Source organism: Poecilia reticulata, chromosome 15 (assembly GCF_904066995.2).
Source record: "Poecilia reticulata chromosome 15, P_reticulata-male-v2, whole genome shotgun sequence".
Taxonomy (NCBI): Eukaryota; Metazoa; Chordata; class Actinopteri; order Cyprinodontiformes; family Poeciliidae; genus Poecilia; species Poecilia reticulata.
The window spans coordinates 11,753,089-11,774,138 of record NC_088844.1 but is presented as its reverse complement, the minus strand read 5'-3'; the positions used below and the strand labels follow the sequence as shown (position 1 = coordinate 11,774,138).

General features: G+C 36.9%; 1 protein-coding gene across 1 annotated transcript in view; it reads right to left on the bottom strand.

Annotated features, from left to right (window-relative positions):
• The window catches only part of ryr2b (ryanodine receptor 2b (cardiac)), a 72,723-nt gene extending 53,201 nt beyond the window's left edge, over nt 1–19,522 (bottom strand). Inside the window, exons 1-27 of the mRNA XM_081616627.1 lie at nt 19,475–19,522; nt 18,014–18,133; nt 17,290–17,394; nt 15,919–15,993; nt 15,749–15,827; nt 15,510–15,622; nt 14,996–15,119; nt 12,832–12,928; nt 12,660–12,734; nt 12,393–12,549; nt 12,065–12,226; nt 11,812–11,933; nt 11,313–11,496; nt 11,103–11,220; nt 10,871–10,966; nt 10,646–10,764; nt 9,203–9,336; nt 6,623–6,864; nt 5,744–5,936; nt 5,329–5,548; nt 4,644–4,748; nt 4,447–4,550; nt 4,235–4,318; nt 3,951–4,110; nt 2,393–2,540; nt 1,932–2,140; nt 303–477 (exon numbers count right to left, since the gene is read on the bottom strand). Coding sequence (XP_081472753.1) covers nt 303–477; nt 1,932–2,140; nt 2,393–2,540; nt 3,951–4,110; nt 4,235–4,318; nt 4,447–4,550; nt 4,644–4,748; nt 5,329–5,548; nt 5,744–5,936; nt 6,623–6,864; nt 9,203–9,336; nt 10,646–10,764; nt 10,871–10,966; nt 11,103–11,220; nt 11,313–11,496; nt 11,812–11,933; nt 12,065–12,226; nt 12,393–12,549; nt 12,660–12,734; nt 12,832–12,928; nt 14,996–15,119; nt 15,510–15,622; nt 15,749–15,827; nt 15,919–15,993; nt 17,290–17,394; nt 18,014–18,133; nt 19,475–19,522 — 3,568 coding nt within the window. The remainder of the gene's footprint in view (nt 1–302; nt 478–1,931; nt 2,141–2,392; nt 2,541–3,950; nt 4,111–4,234; nt 4,319–4,446; nt 4,551–4,643; nt 4,749–5,328; nt 5,549–5,743; nt 5,937–6,622; nt 6,865–9,202; nt 9,337–10,645; nt 10,765–10,870; nt 10,967–11,102; nt 11,221–11,312; nt 11,497–11,811; nt 11,934–12,064; nt 12,227–12,392; nt 12,550–12,659; nt 12,735–12,831; nt 12,929–14,995; nt 15,120–15,509; nt 15,623–15,748; nt 15,828–15,918; nt 15,994–17,289; nt 17,395–18,013; nt 18,134–19,474) is intronic.
• Nucleotides 19,523–21,050: the final 1,528 nt, after the last annotated feature.

Sequence of the window (21,050 nt, the reverse complement as noted above, 5' to 3'; positions counted from 1 at the left end):
AAAAATGGGGGCACAACCAATTATTAAGTTTAGGAGGCAAATACTTTTTACATAGGGCATAGTGATGAAATGAGATGCTTCTTTTTCCCTTAAAATTTCTGAAAGTGTTTGATGATGAGAAATACTAAAGGGTATCAAAAAAACAAAAAGGAGAAATATGTAAGAGGTAAAATACTTTTTACCAGCAATGTATAGTGGCATGTGTTTTTTCCCCTCAAAGTTTCAAGCATAAGATCAGTGTATGTAGATGTCAGTGTATGTAGATCGGTATGCAAATTTCAGCAAAAGGATTTTTCCCACACCATCTCCGACATCCAAATCCTTGGCAGCCAGCTCTGATCCTCTGTCATTAAACAGCAGCTCTCCATTGAGCGTGACCATCATGGTGCCTTCGAACATGTCCACCAGGCAACCCACCACATCGCCTCTGAGCCAGCGCCGTCCCAGGGGCTCGCCACCCTGATGGCACCACTGAGCCTGAAACCAACAGCATCTTTTTACTTGAGCGGTGATGGACATTCAGAAAAACAACATCAAAGCACCAGAAATGGCTCACGAGAATGTACATACACAGACTCGGTATTGAGTTAATGAAACCCTTAGGTGGTATAAACACTTGAAAATCTGATATATTGTTCGTTTCTAAAATGCTGTCATGGAAAGAGGTTGTTTTTGACCCATATTCAGGGGTAAAGACAGGAGGAGCATGATAAGTAAAGATACTAACGATGATGACAACTCAGAAAACACGACCAAATGGAGAAAAGAGGAACAGAGGATCTGAGTACATAATAATTGAATCAATTACTATGTATTTATTCATAGTAATTGAATCAATACATTCAATTACTGTTCAATTACCTGTGTATCAGTTTAGCTCCTGATACACAGGTAAATAAGTAAATAGATACTTGCCACAGAGTAAAATGATTAAACAAAGAGTCCAACACATAATTGAAAACATGTGGATTAAGCATTAGTTTAAAATCACAGCCTTAATGAAGACCAGTAACTGGAAAACCATCAATTAGAATAATTGCTGATGAAAAGGTAACTTGACAGTTTTTGTTTTGAGGTTATTTTGTCTTCACACCAGGCATACATTTTCCACTTGTGCACACCTAAACCTGATCTGATGTTCACACTTTATATTAGAAACTTTGATTTCCCCTGATTGCAATAAATCTATTTATCTTTTCGAAGATGTATGTGTGGCCTCTTTCATAACTTTAACAAAAACCCTGTTAATCTCTGATTTTGAGTAAGCAGCATATTAATGATGGGCTGTGTATAAATGTTGACAAAAATTAACCCTTGGCTAGTAAAAGAATCTAAGCATCACATCTTGAATGTTAGGTTTGTAAAAAACAAATGCAGGGAAGGTCACTGACACACATTTATAACCTAAGAGTTATAAATGTCAATTACCAAACTGAATTCAACACCTATGTTCATTTGTGTTTTGTGTAGAATAAAGTTCACTTGGTTATGAAATGTCTGGGTTCAAAATAGAATCCCTCTTTAAAGGAGACTTGAATGCATTTAGCACAAACAGCCTTGAGTTACAAAAGTAAATTATGCTGTCAAATTGGTTTGTAATTACTGGCTTCAAATTACTGATGTTTGAGTAAATCAAACAAAAGAAATGTTTAGCAAGGATCATGTAAATTGCTTGTTGATGTTGCACAAGTCATTTAAAAACAGGGAAAAGATAAACCTGGCCCATTTGCATAAAATTGAATTTGAATTAAAAAAGGACAATGTCTGATGATTTGTTTCATTTCATTTTTCTGAATGGTATGAGCTACTTTTTGTCTCAAAATAAAAACTTTCTAACATCACAGTCTAGAGTACAACTGACTGAGATTTTGGTTTCCACGACAGCGAGAATCTCTGGAAATATCAGAAGTTGTAAAATTGGAATGCCTCACCTCAAACCCATCAAAGACATAAGCCTGGTCATCTGAGCCGAGCTCTTTATCTGGAGTACAGCCCGGTCGGGCCCAGCCCACTCTCATATTCCCGGCTGTCAGTACTTCAAATTCAAAATACCACTTCCCCATGGTGACCGCGTAGGATTTATCTGGTCTGAACACTCTGCTCTTCTCCACAGAAAAGAGGCATGGCTTTGATAAAGGAGCTGTCAGTCAAAGAAATAGTGCCAATACGGTTATCTCGGAAAATAAAAATTTCATTTGCACCCGAAACGTGTAAATAGTTCATCTTTGCAACAAGGACAGATGTCACAGCAATGAACCATAATTTAAAAATAGCAACTTGGGAGTTTTCATTTAGTTTTATAAGTTAGCCATTTCTTGACATCACCTACAGTGTTTATGAGGTTGATAATAGGTATGAGTGTGATGCATTTAATTTGGGTTTTGGATCATACTCTGTTCCTGGCTTAGGGACTCCAGGCTGTAGCCAAATGCCAGCAGGAGACGGACGGCCTCTCTCATGCTCGCCATGCCCGCTTTCCTCATCCCTTCATCAACAAGGCTGTAAGGCACGAGATGAGGACTCCGTTTACCCTTTATATCCTTAAAAAAAAAATTTACAAGATTAGAAAGAGCAAAACAGGAACCAAATTATGCCTGAAAAACCTTCGACGATGTTAGCCTTGAGAAAACGGATCACTTTCTTCGCACAAACTTGGTGGAATTATTTTTAATTGTGCCATTCTGAATTTAATTAAAACATGTTAAACTTTAAATTGTACTTGTGTTGTTGCAGGACAGTTGGGTGTAAAATTGAAATATCATTGAAAATACATTTATTTTAGTCATTTAAAAGCTAATATCAACACATAGGATCATGTGTTCCAAGAGTTTGTGTCAATTCATTTCAATGGTTAAAGCTGATGAAAACGCAGAATTGTCTCAGAAAAAGTATTAAATAAGTAATGCTCCGAGGAGTTTGATTGACTTTAGGTTAGTTGTTAGGATGTGTATGCCTGTAGATATTTATTGGTACCATTTATTGTTTCGATGTTACGTTTGTATAAATACTGTTTATTTATTGGGGGTTTTTTTTATATTTTCTTGTTAATCCTTTTCTTGGTATGAAACTGCTCAGGGTAGAAAAGCCAGCTGCTTTCTGTCACTGTGTAAAGGCATTTGGTGCAAATCTGACCGGCAGTTCTTCAATAAATCCACCTCAGCTTCAATTTGTTGTCATGCCTCATTTTAAACACTAAGCCTCCGCCGGTCAAAGTGCCAACATTTTGAGGTGTAGAGGATGACGAGAGCGGCACAGAATCCAAGTACAATGAGGTTCAGTGTGACATTTCTACAGACAGTAAATGATCAAAAGAGCCTCATTGTCTCCTGATGTTGGTGCTCTCTCCATCATAAACTACAAGTTTTATAAAAGATAATAATTTCATTTTTCAGCAGGTCTTGGTACCTGAACAAACTGGGAAAATTATCAACAGCTGATTGAATATCAGTGCTTGATCGACAAATCTAAACCAATAGACTATCCTCTGACAAATGTGACTCCAACTCGTGTGTGGTTTGAAGCACCTGAGTGGTGTCCAAAGTACTCAACTGCTTTGGATGTTATACAAATCATCTAATTGGTTCAAAAGCATTACATTGTTAGCCAGATGAATCATTTAACATGAATGAATGAGTGTGTCAGAGTAGAAAATCCCTTCCTCCTCCCATGCTCGCGACATTTCTCTGTTAATATCCTTTTCATTGGTGTTATGTAATGAAATTTATTAGGAAAATAAATTGTGGTTTTCATTAGCGTTCATTAGTGTTAATCATTGAAATTAGCTGAAATAAATACCCAACGATTTCACTCTTGTTGTAATGATTACGTTTGCTTTGAGTTTGACCATTTGAACAGAATTAGTGAAATAAATCAACTTTAATGCCATTCTAATTTGCCGAGTTGCATCTGTATACAACCACTACAAAAAGTTCACAAAAAAAAAATAGCACCTGCTCCGGTCCATAGGTCCACCCCTGTTTGATACGCTCTCTGGCCCAGATATTATGATGGTTTTCGGCCAAGAGGGTAACCACATCCTTGTCAGCTGAACTCAGAGTGATTTGTCTTAAATCTATCGGTGCAGGCCTGTAGCCACAGGGCAACTCATACCTGAAACGGATGACAGAGAAAAAATCTAATCTGAACATTTAGCATCAAGCGTTTAGCTGCATCAAAAATCAGGATATCCTGACACCAGGATATTGCATTCTGAATACAAAATTAAAATGATTACTTTGTGTGTAGTCTCGTGTATTTGACGTGTTCTTCAGCGTGGTCATCTGCCAAACCAATGTGGAAACCAAGGGCAAGCACCGTCCTCCAATGGAAGAAGGGAATCACTCAGTAACAGAGAAGGCAATTCTTAAGATTTAAACTGTTTGAAGTGCAGCAAAGTTTTGATTTGAATTAGTTTTTAATTTTATGTTTTGAAGCGTTGGAGCTCACTTAAGTATGTCCTCAGCCATTTGAAGGTTCTGGTTTCTCTCCTGCTCAGGAAGCTTGGCGAACTCCACGAGACAAGGGTCATGTTGTTTACCTTCGTCTTTCACCTGTTTGACAAAAACGTTTGCCATTTCATACCTAAAGCAGAACTGAAGTACAGGAATTAGTTCAATTTAAAAAAAAAAAAAAAATTTTCTTACTGGTCCATTTGTCCATCCGAGGTCAATTCTGTCCTTTACCCAGAGTTTGTGAAAATTTTCTGCCATTTTTTCTCGGATGTCTTCAAGTTGTGGCGGTAACACAACCTAAATAGGTCAACATCTGTTAATGCACTACTGCAACTTAATTCAGGCTAGAGCAAACTCTGGTGTCAAACTCCCGTCCTGGAGGGCCGCTGCCCTGCAACTTTTAGATGTGCCTCTGCTGCACCACACCTGAATAGACTAATTAGGTCATTAGCAAGGCTCTGGAGAACTTATCTACACAAGAAGGAGGTAATTAAGCCGTTTCATTCCAGTGTTTTGTACCTGTGGCACATTTAAAAACTGCAGGACAGCGGCCCGTGAGGACTGGAGTTTGACACCCCTGATCTACAGCTTATCAAGCTAGCAGATGCTGGGAGACCGAAGTCACTTCACAGTGAATTGTCAGTTTAACATAAAAACAGATTAAGAGGCACTTGCTTCAAAATCCACACATACAAGCTTGACTGAAACTTATACCATCCTACAGACATAACCCACATGATTTGTGGAGAAGCGTATCCAAGTCAAAGTACAGCACTGAGTGAACTGCATAGTAACTTCAAATTGGGTGGGAATATGACATTTTTACTAAATTTGGCTTTCTTTAGATGAAAAATATGCTTGTGTGTGCATATGTTACCTTGTTGATGTCTACTGGAATGGGGGTGAAGGTAACTGGAGTGACTGGCACCGAGGGGCCAATGAGCTCTTTTTTTCCCTCTTCACAGTCCAAGATGTATTTCTGACACGGCTCCACCCTCAGTTTGACTTTGGGGAGCAAAGCCTCAGAGCATGAAGCATAGCCTGGTGGGGGCAGGAAGCGAAACTCTCCATGTCCCCCACCAAACAGAAAACGAACCCTGATGTTCAGGAAAAGAACGAAAAAAAGGCAGTAATGGTTTTCGATAAGCATTATTATAGTACATTTACATTTATTTGTCATTAATATAAAATAATAAAAAGAAAAAAACAGAACATTAACTCAAACTGAATGAGAGAGAAAGAGAGAGAGTGAGAGCGAGAGAGATCAGTTTAAGGATTTTACCACTGCTGACCTGACTCCAGCTGAGAAGCTGACCACAGGATACAGAAGTCCATTAGCATTGAAGTTCTCCAGCATGCCCTGCACTGGCAGACCGTTGACCCGGAAGGAGATGCATGGAACCGTGAGGTCGAGACAGCAGCTAACCACATCATTATCTTTCAGCAGATGAGAGAAGGGGGAACTGACTTTACGGCCCACACAACCTGAAATTCAGGTCAGGCAGGATCAGGTCACTGGAAAGTGATTACTGGACGAAAAATTGAATCTGTAGTAAGATGTAGCGTTGCTCTCACACTGACTAAATAGGCAAGAAAGGTTAATGTATATATGTATATTAAAAATGTTTTGTATTAATGTGCCATTTTCTTGCTTAGGAATTTGCAATGATCATGTGCTCCATAGACCGATGTCATTTCTTAATAAACTTTGCACTTCCACTAAGAATCCAAATTTACTCCAAACACTTCTGATTTCTCACAGTGATACATTCGCTTTTTAAAATTCATATTATTGCACAGTGCCGTTTTTTTATCTTTTTATTTAGTTGATACTGGTTTCCAACTAAAAGAAAAAAAAAATCTGAAAATTTGAGCGTTCAATAAAAATGTATTTTTATCAGATAAATTTTGTCACAACTCTGTTTAGCGAGCAAAGGAATTATTGCTCCCTGTGTAATGAAGCTATACACGGGTTTCACTTTTCAAGCTTTATTACTCATGCAAAGCTTCTTTCAAATGATGTACAAGACTACTGTGATGTGAAAGTAATACATAGATACAGATATATATTCTGACAGTGATACTAACGACAATGAACTGGGACTACAAAAACCACACTGAAGTTATGTAGTTCCCCAAAAAGTACATCATGAGGACTTTCTCTTACTCACCTGACCACAGGTGTAGCCCATCGAAGCCAAACGAATAGAGGTCATCACCAACTCCATTGCCCCCCCATCCCTCTCCTCCTGTGGGCCTGGGCAGGTAGCCTTTGGTGAAGGCCCAGCCAACACGCAGGTGTGTCGGTTCAGCTGTGAGAAACGGGTCAGCATGATCAACGACCAACTCATAGTACCACCTCCGATGCTGAGCCGAGGCCTCTCCTATGGCCAGGAAGATGTTTGCTCCCATGCTACAGTGGGGGTGTTGAAGAAGGAAAGAAAAGGCAAAGAAAACAAATGATTAGGGAATGGTATAATTTTGAAATTTAGCAGTATAGAGGCATTTGTCCAAACGTGGCAGTAGTCAATAGTTAGACCTTGTTCAGTGAATGCATGTTGAAAGAATAGGGGAAACAAATAGTGACACTGAGCATTTGGGAAACGCATTTCTGATCACTGTAACAAACCAAAGACCCGATCAAGGCGGTACTTGCTCTTTAATAATAAGTCAACGGCATGAAATAAGTAACACCGTATCAAAAAAATTGTTCAGCCTCAAATTTCATCAATAAATTTCCATTCTTGAATAAATTCAATTGCATCTGTGGACAAAATCCCAATGAGTGTATGCTGACACTTTGCTAACAGGTTACTGTTAGCAAGGTTGGTCGTAGTATATTATTTAGATATACTATCAGATATCTAAATAATTTTTCAAGAGATTTTTTTTAATGTGTCTTTTTCTGAGTGGTAGGTTTCTCACACAAAGTGTGGATATTTTACGCCATCTAAAACAACTCAAGTAAAATGTCATTTAGTTTTTTGGGGGGTTTTTTTACTTATAAAAAAACCACTTATGTGAAGCTACTGTGTAGATACAGGTTCTGTAGACTGCAACACTCTGGTTCCCGTTTGTTCCATTTTTTATACCCGTCTAAATAAATGTCCTAAAACCATTTTCTGAGACGTTACTTCTGCTCTGCAAACTGGGGTAAACTAGCACATCCATTCTTTTTAATTAAAAAATTATGAGAATTTAGTAAAATTAAATTAAAAGATAACACATAAACAGAGGATTGAGCAGTTTAAATTTATTTGACTGAGTCCCAGAGAAAAAAAATTGAATTTTAGAAAACGTGATTATTTCTTTTCTCTATTCACGTTTTTTTTAAGTCAACAGTGTTATCTTCTTCACAGAATTATCAGCACAAACACAAAAGCCCTCTTCCATACAAAGTTTATGTGTTTTTGCCAGCCACACAGAGATACAGATGCTCTCCAATACACTCTTAACTTAAAAATAGCAAGTATTGAAAATTCCAGTACACTACAAAGAAAAACTTCACTCCTGTCAACTTTATGTGCTCTGCAAGCAAATATGGATTCATTCATAAGCATTTATTGGCTGTGTGCTCTCACTTGATTGCTTAAGAAATGTAGACTATTTTAACCAGTTAAAAGGTTTCTCTTCACACGCCATTAATCAAGCGGAATATTAAGTTTGACTTGGAAAAATTGTATAAGATGAGTCAAAACATGATAAAAAAAAAAGAGATTCTTATACCCGAGTAAATCTGTGGAGGGCAAGGAGGATGATAAACTACGATAGCAGGAGAAGAAAGGCAGGGGAATGGAGTTCTGCGGTACATGCATGATTAAACAGAGATAGATGTACACTCAGAGAGAGAAAAAAAAAACATAAAAAAGAAGCAATTCTGCTAGTTTTCAAGAAAGTGCGGATTGAAAAGCTAAAACATAAAACCCCAAAGGAAAACAGGCAAAAAGGAAACTGCCTTTTAAGATCAGATTGGCACAGTGGGGCAAAAATTCAAAGGAAGAAGAAGAAGAACATGAAAGATGATGAAACTGACTAAAGTGTGTTCACAGATTAACTGAGATGGCTCATATCACCTCCGGCAACAAATATCTACACCAATATCCCACCGGAAAGGTTAGGATTTAAACCTGTAACACGAACGATGTGGAGCTACTTGATTATGAAGCAAAAATCACCACAGTCACAATTGTTAAACAATTATTCAATTAACTTGGATTAATATATACATACTACAATAATAACAAAATAATGGTATGCTTTCAAAACCAGATGTAACTGGATCTAGTTTTTGTAATGAGTTGGAGCCAAAACTAAAACTAAAGTAATATTTTAATAAATGCCTGAGTGTGATCTGTTCAGAAAAAAGGAGTGGAAAATAAACCCCAAAAAAAACAAAAATTAACTGAAATGAAAAGACATTTTCAACAAAGTCCAAGAGGTACAAAAGATAAGACAATAAATTAACATTTCACAGAGAGAAGAACCAGGAAAGATTGAAGACTACAAAGTATTATTAGCATGTTTCTTAAACCCTATTTTTATCTGACAAATTACAGCAAGCTGCCTTTGTTTTGTGATTTTTATGAGTTGTGAATGACACAAACTGACCAAACTCCAAACACGTCTGCATGCAGTGAAACTCAGAGTAAATGAAAAAGGACACATTGACAGAAGGCGGACTCAGAGACAAATAACTCTCTTAAATAAATTAATAAATCGAGTCTCATTTGAAGGAAAGCCTTATGGAGTACCTGGTGACCTGATTAGTCAGTCGCGTCTGAAGTAGCAAATCTCTGTCTGGCAGCAAGCTGTCGCAGATGAGGTTCTGATTGGAGCGCACCGCCACACCATGGGACACACACAGCGAGCACAGAACCTCCAGCACCTGCAACACAACCAGTCAGCAACAACACCTCAATGAGATCCAGTGATTCGGGCTAAAGATCACCAATTTCTGTTAAAGCTGCTTTCAACTTTCCCTTATGTCATTTGGTAAACTTTTAGAAATACATTCAACAAATAAATAAAACCAACCATTCTTTTCATTGTATGCCTCATTGTTTACCTGTCAATACACATAGTGCTCTCTACAATTATTGGCCTGTTAAAGATTTATATGTCTCAAAATGAATAAATGAAAATATTTTAGGCTAGCAGCACTGTGCCATAGAAACATTTTAGAAAGCTTTAATTTCAGAATATTTACTTAAAAAAAATTATTTTACATTAATAGAGAACTGTTTTACTAATGTCAAGAGGTTTGTTGGCCGTGCTTTTGAAAAACAATTTTTCCCCCTAAAAGAACAGCTGTCCAATTGCAATTTACAGAGTTGGATCTCACAGACAGGAGGATCTCTGCTTTTTCCTCTTTACTCATTCTCTGTAGATCATCCAGAGTCCTGACTCCTCTCTTACATCACAGCTTATCGTTGGGATTTAGGTTTGAGGACTGAGATTGCCCTGGAAGAGGGTTGATTTTGTTCCTCATTAACAATTACTGGGAAGATTTTTTTTTATTGTTATCCTGCTAAAAGATCCAATGATTATCTATTTTCACTTTTTAGGTAGAGGTCAGCTTTATTTCAAATCTCCGAGTTCTCGTGGCTTTTGCAAGAGAGACAAGGCAACAGTACACCATTACTACCACACATGACAGCATGCTGAACTTAACAGATGCATGAGATGCTTTTTACATGTCCTTTACTTTTACACCAACCCCACCCTGATATGTCGGCTTACAAAAAGCTCAATTTTAGCCCCCATCACCCTTCAAGTTGAAAGTTTTAGAAGAGTTTCGTAAACTCCTCTAAAGTTTTTTCTGTTCTCTGTGTGGTAAAAGAACAGAAAAAGATCATTTTCTGGTATTACTTCCACACTGTGGAATGACCACTCTTTGTTACAGATCTATAACAATATATTTGTTTTTTTTTTTACCACTATCCCCTTTCTCCGCTGCTAGCCATCTTCCATTCCAGTAGCCAGACGCCAAGAGAAATAGGCTTCTATGTTAAGCCACATTTCAAGAAACAGAAAAGTATGGAATCCCATTTCTTTAAGTCTGACTGACTGAAAGTGTTATTTTTAAAATGTCTCAAAGTATTTCATTTACAGCACTTCATTTTTCAAAGACTATTAGAAAACATTCCGGGTTGCTCAGGATTTAAATCCAAAGCAATTCAAGAAATCTTTTCTACCTTGTTGTTGTGTCCATGCTTTTCCAGAAAAGAGATAATAGATTGAATGTGTCCATCTTTTATGACATTAATTGCCTCAGGACTCTCTAGAAGAACACAGTGCAGAACCTCCAAGACTCCTGGGAATGGTAAGAAACATTACAATTGACTATATTTTTAAGAAAAAATGCATAGAATACAAGTGTAGCAACTGGGTAGAAAAAAAAAAGTTTGAATCAAGCCAACCAGAAGATGCTTCTAGATGGTCCAGTCTGCTTATGAGCCAATCCACAGAGCTTGAGAAATGAGCACAGTTTACACGGTTCCCACGGATCAAAGCAGCTAAAAAAGAAAAAGATAGTCAGGCAAGCTGAATTAATTATTCGCAGATAAGTACACAGAAAGCGAAAGAAATGAGAGCCAGGTGGCTGACTTTAAAAATTTAACATTGGACCAATTTTGTTTTTAAAATTCTTACCAAGTAACTCATAGAACAAGTAGACGACGGCCTCCCACTGAGCAGAATCGGTTATATAAGAATCACTACTGTAGTGGTGCAGATGATCAATGCAATCTAAGACCAGATCTATTACACCCTAAGAAAAACAGAGATAGTGTGTTTGGTTACTCTGAGAAAAAAAATAAATAAATAAAAACAGAAAAAACTATATCTACATTCTATTTCTACCTCTTCTTTAAACATATTCTGGCGTTTCCTAAGGGCAGCCATCTTTTTCTGTTTATCTTCATGGCTTTGTCCATCAAGTGGAGACTGGAAGTACTTGATGAGATCCTGGAGGCTGCAGGTTACCGTCTTCGTTGGCAGACAGAGTGAGGAGAGGCTTCCTTCGTGACTAAAACAGTCGAGTTTCCTAAAGGAGAGGCAGATTGTCTGACATTATTCCACATGACGGCAAAAGAAGTTTGAAAATATTTAACAGAAATGAGAAAGGACCATACAGTTTGGATCACGAGTGTTTTACTGTACTAAAAACTTAGTTTTGAGGCAATTAAATTTTTTGCTGTGTTGTCACACATTTCATCAAACAAATCTGAGGCCTATGTGAAAAACTAATCTGCCAATTTTCTCAGCACATGTCCAACCAAACACTTTCAGAACTGACTCTTTAAGCACAGGTCTGTCTCTCCTCTGTTCTCAAACTACAGAATGACTGTGAATCAAGAACCTTATAAAGCGAGTAAACAAAGAGACAGTGTTTCGGATGAGTCCGGCGGTGTGAGATTCTTCTCTCTGAGAGCGAGATAACGTCAGTCCATCATCCATGTGACCCTCGCTGTGCAAAATGGCCTGAAAAAAAAAATCCAGATCCATTCAAATCCTGCTGTAGTCAAAAAGCAGACTTATATTTTGGGTTCATGAAGAGTCACCGTCTTCACCAAAAGTAAAAGAAAAGGAAATTAAGAAACATAAAGTTGTACCTTGCGCATATTTCCACCCATGCGGCATTTGGCATCTGTGGCTTGATAGGTTAGCCACAGTCCTGAGTACAGATGCTGAAGGTAACACATCGAGTCTCCATATTTGATTTCTGGGATTCCCATGCAATCACTATTTGTGTTTTTGCCAGCATCGAGTTTCTCCTGCCAGAAAATATTTTAATGAAAAAAAAATTATTCATAACATGTAAACTCTTCTTCTTCAATATAATTTTTAATCATACGCTGCACTGCACCATTTTGTAAGACAGTTTGCATCCAATTAAAGAGTCTTAAAAACATCCAATGTGTTTCCAATTATTTAATTGACCTTTGATGATCGGAAGCAGAAGGAGGTCGTGTTGATGTCGGCCTTGTCCCGATCGACTAGGTGCAATCCGTTTTCCTCAGTCAGACCCAGGTACCTCCCCGTTGTTACGTGGCACAGGCGAAAAGGCTCGCCCCAACATGTGTGCCTCCCACTCCACCTAGGAAATATTAATACAGAAATATAACAATTTCCTCATGGAATATCCAAAAAAGCAAAATGTATATTTCAAGAGTGACAGAATTATTCTAAAATCTTCAATTCACTTACGCGACACGCAGAATTTCCAGCCTCCAGAGGGACCGTCCATGACCAGACACAGATCCAATCTCATAATGCATCACTCTAGATTAGGAAAGCAGCTGCAGTCAGAGAGGCGAGCAATGTTTTTCATATTTATTTATTCTCAAACTAATATGAGAAGAAGTGTGTTTTAAAGGACCTTTGAAGCTCCTCTCCCTGCTCTGAACAAGGAATAGTCAGACAAGCATCACTATGGCTGTGGAGCAGACGCAACGTTTCTCCCCCCTTTAGATAGCCTGGAAAAAGAAAAACAATATTTTACATCATCAGGTTTTTGGGAATTGCTGTCTATGCCAAAAGAAATTGTAAATACAGTTCTGACTGAACACAAGTCATTCTTTCATCATTTTCAGTTTAGACTTTGAGTTCATAAGGACAGCCCACGATAGAAATAAGACAGATGACACACATCTGGAAAGTTTTTTTTGTGCTTCATAAGTTTGAGAAAGTCATCATATTTTTATTTCATTTTATTGAGAAAAATATTATGCTAATTCTTGAGCAAGTGAGATAAAAAAAAAAGTTAAAATTGAAGGATTTTGCAGGGGGGGTTGTTTCTTTTTTAAAAGTAACTGTTAGGGGGGAAAAAATATGTTTTTGCCTTCTTATTAAAGCTGACATGTCCTAAAACTATAACATGAGTAGTCAGTGTTTATAAAACAAACAAAAAAGAAAATCTAGCTCTTCTGCCTATTCCTAAATCGATTACTATGTTTTTAGTAATAAAAAATATACAATCACATAATGCAGCTCCAAGAAACTTCAACAGAGGGACTTATCCAATTTAATATTCTTAATTTAGTCCTTTAGTAGCGTATCTAAAGAGTCCACATGACAATCATATTTATGACTTCTCTCTTGATTTTCAAAGTGGAGCTATACATTTATAGAAGAAAAACCCTAAAGGCAAATTTAGCAGTCACATTATTTGTACACAATGTTTATGATCATATGAGAGATTTCAGATTAACATTGCAAAAAAAAAAAAAAAAAAGAAAACTGCCTTAATCATAACAGCCACATTTTTGTTAGAAATCCTTCTATACTTATGTTTATATTAGATTTAGGATTTAGAGTTTTGCTCAGAGATCAGCATGCAAGAAACCTGTGGATAGTTATGGACTCAAAGTAGAGCTGGCAAAAATATCAAACCACAATTCACATCTCAACGTCAATGTATGCAACACTGCAATCAGAAAGGACAGCTTAGATGCAGTATTTGGTAGGTTATTATTTCAAATGATTATGCATTAACGATTTGCATATAAATTGTTTATTTGACCAGTTAAGACTCACTCAAGCAAACACAAAACAGGAAAATGTGCTAGCTGAAAATTCTGTTGTTATCGCAATGTTGAACAAGATTATACCCTGAACAGATTTTCCTAATATGGTGCAGCTCTGACTAAGATTTAATAAACACTGCATTCCTAAATTAGCCAACTCCTGTGTTAAAAAAGATTGACAGAATAAACAATTTCAGGTCACATAAAATGGATACGTGGTTTTTTATTTCAAATAGATCACATTGCTGTAAAGCTGACTTTATTGTTGGGGTAAAAAAAACAACAATGGCTCATTCAAAATCATTCAGATTTTGAATGAGCCGGAACTCATTCAAAATCTGGATGCCAGTCGTCTGACCAATACCCAGGAAATGAATCATGATACACTAGTCATTAAATTGCTTCACTGGCTTCCCTGTGAGTAACAGGGAGAGATTTAAAAATCCTGTTAACGGTCTACAAAACACTAAATTATCATCAGCCTGAACACAATTGCAGCATTTAAACCATTGGGTCATAAGAGAAGCATTCCCTCAGCGTTTACAAAACCTGGTATAAACAAGGGGAGATATTTTGTCTCTCTGCTCTTCAGCTCTGGAGCAAATGCCCTAAAATTTAAGATATTCTGAGTATGTTGGCTGGTTTAACTGCAGTGAAGAAAATACTGTTTTCCAATAGAAGAAAAATGAAAAGAAATTATCTATTTTTATTTTGTCTGAACTATGTTGCAGTTTTTACTGAGTACACCAACGTGTATTTTATGTAGAGTTAACAAGTTATTTCAATTTTTAATAATTATTTCTTCACTTACTATTGTAGTTCTTTTATTTTTCTATGCGTATGAATGCTGCACAGAGACTCGCCTTGCAAAAAGGCAAAGCACTTGAGCTCGTTCAAAAAAACAACTGCATTCCTTGAACACACCACACTGAGCTACATTTTTTTTCCACATAAAATAAAAAGAATAAATGTTTTGTTTATCAACATGCTTAGAGAGCAAAAAGAAAAGAAACTTGCCTTGAGCAATGGCACCTCCAGAGCAGATGGGAGCAACACTCCAAAGAGTCTGCTGGAAGGAGGCACTGACAATCAGACTGTCGCTCAGGCTTTTGTTGTCAGATACAGGGGCAAAGGACAGATGCTGGGGAAAAAAGAAAAAAGAAAATATGAGAAATGGGCTCATCAGAAGTAAACACAACTTCTGATTTTTCTGCCACGATAACTGTTATCATAAGCAATTATGCAAAACAGCTCATCAGCAAAACAGTGAGGCATCATCTTCTGATTGAAACCAATGGAAATTTAATAGATTATAGTTTCTGATGGTGAAAGACTATGAGTGAGGAAAAAAAATCTAGAAAAAAAAAACACAAGGAAAAAAGAATTGACAAAACACTAAATTTTTAATTGTATTATTTCCTTAACTGGGTTACACTTCTATAACCAACATTACTTTTTTCCATTTCCATCAGTGTGACTTTGTTCTACTTTAAAAAAGATAAAAAGCACTTTTTTTTCTTCCTTTACTCACCAGATATCTCTCAGAGGAGACACTGACCAGTATGAGGTCATCTCCGACACGCACCTTCTCGCCCTCTGACCTCTGCCTGGAAGCCGGATGGACAGTCCACCAACATGCCTCTCCTGAGCCAGGGGTAGAATTTAGATGAGAGGAAGCTTGCAGGTTAAAACTCAAAGCGGAGAGCCACCAAACGTACTACGATACATTAAATAAAAACATTATGAGGACAGGTAAAACCTAAATTATACCTGCTTTATCCTCTTGCAGACCCACGTCAAACGCCAACTTGTCAGGTGAAGTCTGAGATGAAGACAAGCAACTAAGATACTGGAAGGGAAATGAAAAGAAATAAATCAGTATTTTTAAGACATAAAAAAACATTTTAAACTGGACTGTGACAGAATCATCCTGAACTCACCATGCCGCTGAAGGAGTGTGTGAACATCACTGCCTGGCCGTACAGCAGAGTGCGATGAGCAACTCCAGCTTTTGCCTGTAAATCACCATCAGTCGGCTTAAAATCATTAAAAACATATATATTTGTTTAATTTCAAAACATTGAGAAGTAGAGAAAATATGTATATATACAAAAATAAATCAGCCCACAATGTCTTTCAAAACACATCTTGTGCTTGTTATTTTAACGTTACTCCCCTAAAATAAAACCATGTACAGTGTCACTATAAAATTAGCCTCCCTCTACAATTTTGAAGCCTTGGCTCTTTTGGTTTTCTAAATTTTGTCTACTGGGAATTGAAGCTGCCATGTCTTAAAAAGAATGAGAAGTTTGAGATGCTTTTGCAAAAAATCTAGACATCTGGACGTGTAAAAAGGCCTAATGGAGGGATGTGAGGATGGGAGTATAGTTGCAATCAAGTAACTATGTCATCATCAGTTGTTAGAAAAATGCTGTATATCAAATATTTCTTTTTTTTTTTTCTTTCCTTCTATGGCTTTCAGTGTTTTATAAGCCTGGTGGGCCACCAGGCTTGACTTGTGCCCCCACCAGGCTAAGCACTTCTTATTTACTTAAGTATTTTTAAAATGTTTGCATTTTTTAAGACTTTATAGTCAGTGTTCAGGTATTAATCTTCCAATATTTCAATAACACATAATTATTAAGTGATATTTTCACATTTCCTGTCGACTTTAAACATTTTTTAACTGAAAAACACGATGGACCACCGGGCTTTGCAAGTGTTCTGGGGGAAACCTTGCCTTGCTATATTATGCTGTTTGCAAACATTCTTAGGAGTGTTGGACCTAGAAGTAGTTTGTATAACCTCAGAAATTTCATCATGTGTTTGCCAACTGCTGCTGCCTCTAGTCTGAAGGAGCTGAGTGGGTGACATGGGGGAGATGGGAACTCTTAAGAAGCATCTCAAATATTTTAACAAGTAATCTGTGACTTCCTGTTCTGGTAATGAGTAAATATGCTGTGACACAAAAGTCGGTTTCCACTCTCAGATCTTCAAGATGGGAAAGACAAGACAACAAGGAAGTTACATATTTATCTTCACTGCTACAGAAGAAGATACAAGAAGAAACTCTACATGTCAAAACTTTCCCAAAATGACAAGAAACAGTAATTAAACAGTCCAAAACAATTAGAAATGCGACAAACTATTTCTAAGGAAAACATTGGCTTAACTCTATTTTACAATGAACATTCACCGGATAATCTTAAACTAAGGTAAATAACGCCCCAAAATTATGCAGCAACAACAAAAGACAGCAAATTTGTTCATTAAGGTTCACTGAGAGCGAAAGGAAGGGAACAGATTCTCACCTCTGCTGCCAGTTGTTCGCTGTGGGCCAGCATCTCCTGCAGGGCTCGAACAGAGAGACACTGAGCCAGGATGAAGCCACACACAGACAAGTCTGGAGGAACCTTCTGGCAGGAAATAAAAGAGCACAAAAACTTGCTAAACTACTTTCATGTGAGCCCGTTTCCTCTCCAGACCAATGATATACTTGGTAACAACAAATCAAATACAAATTGACATATACAAACCAAAAATTGATCAATCTATATGCTTGGTTTACCTGCAAATTATCACATAGCAAAACCTTTCCACATCTTGCCATGTTACACACATTTGAAAGCATTTTCATTATTTGTTATGCAGTTGAACAGCACTAAATATTCTAAATATACAAATTCTAATTGAATTAATTTTGGCCATTTTAGCAAATGAAAATGTTTTGATCAAAATTATTATATGCTGTACTTCTTTTGTTGTTATTTTTTTTAAAGCTACTACACCTAATTAATTAGCAAAAATGAAAGCATAAGAAACAATCAGTTGTAAAACAAAATAATGTTTCAAAATTATAAATAAATGACAAATTATTTTATATTATTTCATAGAAAATTCAACAGCTCAATAAAAATTAAAAAAAATTTTACACTATTTGAGTCATCGCTGCCACTGGTGGCACAAAGGAGGACAAAGATCAACGCCTTCGGCAGTGAGGAGGAAGAGTGAAATCACCAAGGTGGAGCTTTGTACCTTGCAGTTTGAAGTGAGCTCAAGCCTGCAAAGCCTGCTGCCAAATCCTTCAGCAGCAAGACAGAGCTTCAAATGTTCGTTATGGGAGGTAAAGGTGCTCTGCAAAACCACCTCGTCTCCCTAAGGAAGGGAAAGAAAGACCACAAACACACAAAGAGATGACAACAACAAGATATTGTGTGCAAAATAGATTTACATTCTGAAAGAAAATATTCCAGAAAAGACCACTGATATGGGTGATGCATTTTACTTCTATTGAAACTGTATGTACAGTAGATCTGGACCACACGCCTTCTATCTTATCTCCATTCAAAAGCCACATGCACCACGTCAACCCAATTAGACATCTCTATCTATTTAAAGAAGTGCAAGAAAAGGATCACAGATGACCAGGAATGCCAACACCTCTCTGTGCTCCCGGTCCACACTGCCATATCTGGAAGGTACTGCTCGGTCTGACCCCCCCGATTTGACCGTCTTTCCACTCCTCATATCAGCAGGAGCATGCAATCAGTCAAACACACTGCCCAGAGCTGAGGTTGCGAGGGGCATTCTGATGGGCTTGAGGACTCAGCTCAGCTGTACATCCAGCATGTCAAAATTCACAATGGAGCAATGGAATAGCAAATGAAACAGGTTTTTGAAAGTGGACTTTTTTTTTTTTTCTCAAATTTTGGCACAGGAAAGAAATTATACAGTTCGGTTTACATATCTTAGGAAAGGTTACTATAAAGGCACCTTGTATTTAAAGCAATTTCATTCTGATAAAAAAAAAATGAGGCTAAAAAAAAAGAAAATATATTTCTTATGAACAGCAAAATTCCTGTTTCACAAACGTAACTTGATCAAACAATGTATTTCATAAATTGGGGTGTGAGCAGAGATTTCTATTGCCATCTACCAACTAAACATGAGATTTGTCAAGAATAAAAGACACCTTGTATAGCAACAAAAGTATGGATCAATTAAACACAATTACTCAGTTATCTGCATGTGGTTTTATCTTACCCCCCACTGTGACATGCTACTATCAGAAGGTAAAGCTTAAAGTCTGAGAGGACAACCAAGAAGAATAACATCTCATAGTGAGAATGAGAACAGAAACAGCTTGAATTTTGTTTCTTTTTTACTAATAGTAACTACAAAAAAAAAAAAAAAAAAAAAAAAAAAAACAAAGGTTAGAAAGCCAGCAGGAAGTGTAAGGCAACAGGTATTTAAATTACTTTTTTTTTTTTTTTACATGTGTAAAAACATTGCTAATTTAATACAAAAAGAAAATAAAGGTTTTCAACTGATAACCTTAGAAATACTATATCTTGATTTTAAATACATTTTGTGTTACCTGGAGCTGAATATATCAAAAAACGTAAGCTTTTTTCTATTAGAAGGTGTTTACAAATAATTTGACTTTATTTAGTATTAACAGTTTATCTTCCAAGTTTGACATGGTTTGTGACTCACCATTCGTAAAAACTGTCCCTCATCTTCACCCTCTCCTGTGGCGGTCATTTTTTAATCAAAAGTAAGTTACATCTGAGGAAACTCAATGAAAGCATCTACACTGAGGAGACCCCAGGAGGTTCAGGAAGTTTGGAGTAGATAGAAAAAAAAAAAAAAAAAGAAAACAGGGAGCAGGGCTTTCAGCTTGTGGGCGGTGTCACTGTTAACGACCAATTACCTCACGACGTCATTTTTGCCAGCTCCTACTTCCGGGGGGAAGTGAAAAAACAATCAACTGGTCTCTAGTGAGCCATTGTGGTAAATGTGTGCCAAATTATAATGACTTATTGCAGTAAATATCTCATTATCTCCATTGCTATGTTGCTGCTTTGAAAGGAAAGCATGGCCACCGTCAGGTAGAGAGTAGTACTGACATTAAAGCTGTAACTTTTTGGAAAGAATACTTTTTTTAACACATTTGTAAAACTGTCACCATGTCTTCACAACATGTTGTGAGACAGATAATCTGTGAAAAGTTCCATTTCCACCTCCTCAATGATATTATTGCCATCTGAAGAAATGCAACGCTCTAATCAGAGCCAGGAGGAAGTTTTTAATGCTGTTACCAACTTACCATTATCGAAAAAACATTTTATCCGTCGTCATCGGTGGCTATGCTAACTAACAAACCCAATACCCCCATAGCTAGCCATGTCGTTAAGGAGAGGAGGAGAATTGTGATTGACAGCTCTAAGACCCGCCTCCGGGCTCTGATTGGATGTTTCTAGTTAACACTGGGAGAAGGCAAGAGAGCTCGTTTTTTTTTTTTTCAGATTGTGTCTCATACCATATTGTCACGACCTGTGATGTCGCGTTAATATAGAAAATAACGGAAAGTATTAGTTTAATGGTCACTATGCCATTTAATTTAGCCAATGATTCACTAAATCCAAAAAGCAACAAGGTTATTGGCAAAGTTCCTTTTTTTTTTCCTCATTTAGAAGAAATTAGGCTTTACAGTCAGAGACTTATGCAATTTAGTTTTCAAGCAGAAAACTCAATGAAAGTGAAGAAGAGTGGGAATATGATTAATCTGTTTCTTTCTGTTCACACAAATAATGACACTAGAAAACTAGAAACCTTCCTCCACAAAATGAAGTTGAATAGCAGCACCTGGCAAAAACTGCTCAACAAGTCTTCAGATTGCTTTCACATTTACTTTCTGAGCATGTCGAAATCAAGAAATGGCCTTCAGGGACTAAAGAGCCAACACAATCAACTGATTTACTAAATATTTTTTCCAGAAATCTATTAATTCAAGCCAGACTCTGTAACTTTATAAATGGTATTGCAATTTCAGAAATATAAGTATCATCAGATGCGTCAAACCATGTTATTTGAAAGAAATATTAATTGCCTAAGATGTTTACCCACTTGTAATAACTGAGTTGATTCATGTACATCCTTGTAAAAAAAAAAAAACAACCGTCAACTATACATTTTCTATTTTAATTTGACAGAAACTTTCATTCATTGACATATTTACATCTTATATAAATACTAACAAGTCGAATTGTAAAGACATAGTTCAAGCAAT